General features: G+C 44.5%; 1 protein-coding gene across 1 annotated transcript in view; it reads left to right on the forward strand.

Moving 5' to 3' along the window:
- The window catches only part of LOC123966820 (B-cell receptor CD22-like), a gene marked incomplete at its 3' end in the record, with an annotated part of 3,169 nt that extends 3,013 nt beyond the window's left edge, over positions 1-156 (forward strand). The window contains exon 4 of the mRNA XM_046042933.1: positions 17-156. Within this exon, the coding sequence (XP_045898889.1) occupies positions 17-156 (140 nt within the window). The remainder of the gene's footprint in view (positions 1-16) is intronic.
- Positions 157-787: the final 631 nt, after the last annotated feature.

Consider the following 787-nt stretch of genomic DNA (forward strand, 5'->3'; position numbering starts at 1 on the left):
TCACCAAAAGCATCAGGACAGAACTTCACCATCACTGACTTCAGAGCTGAACACAGTGGGAATTATTACTGTGAAGCCCAGAACAGAAGAGGACGTCATAACTCCACCTTACATCTGATTGTTGTGGCAGGTACGTTTTTCACTTCACTTACACATGTACTCATCAGACATCTTAATGAAAGGTGGGGAGATTAAGGGGTGCAATTAAATGAGGCCCTATGTGAGTTAAACCGTCCATGTGACCTGGATCTCTGCAATAAACTTGATGAGAACAATGTTATCATAAGCAGTATAAGGTTAAAATCAAGGGCAACTGGACTTAGTTGAAGATACTAGAAGGTAGGAAAACGCAGCTGTTTAACCTCTGTGGGGTCGTTTGCCAAGATGATCGATACTGCTGGTTCTTAGTGCTCCTGGCATTTGTAACGACAGTCATTATGGTGGCATCCTCACCTGAGGCCAAAAGTGAACGTTTGTTAAGTTTCCTGGGAAGGGATGAAAGGACAGCATTGTAAGTGGGGGACAAGTGGTGTCGCAGACCCCCTCCACTGTTAAGCGACGGCTTCTCAACCCGGGTGTAAATGAATATCTTCACACCTCTTTCAAACCGACCATCCTCTCTGTCTAAAATGTGCACTTTTATCCTTCAGATGTAGGTAAACTGCTGGGATCTGACCTGAGGATTTGGCCCTTCAGTGTTGAGCCATGTGTTTGTGTGGTGGTTGTTTAGTTTCCTCAATATACAGATCTGTGCATTGCTCACTGCATTGGACCACATACACTAGAT

The sequence above is a fragment of the Micropterus dolomieu genome, unplaced genomic scaffold, assembly GCF_021292245.1.
Source record: "Micropterus dolomieu isolate WLL.071019.BEF.003 ecotype Adirondacks unplaced genomic scaffold, ASM2129224v1 contig_14324, whole genome shotgun sequence".
Taxonomy (NCBI): domain Eukaryota; kingdom Metazoa; phylum Chordata; class Actinopteri; order Centrarchiformes; family Centrarchidae; genus Micropterus; species Micropterus dolomieu.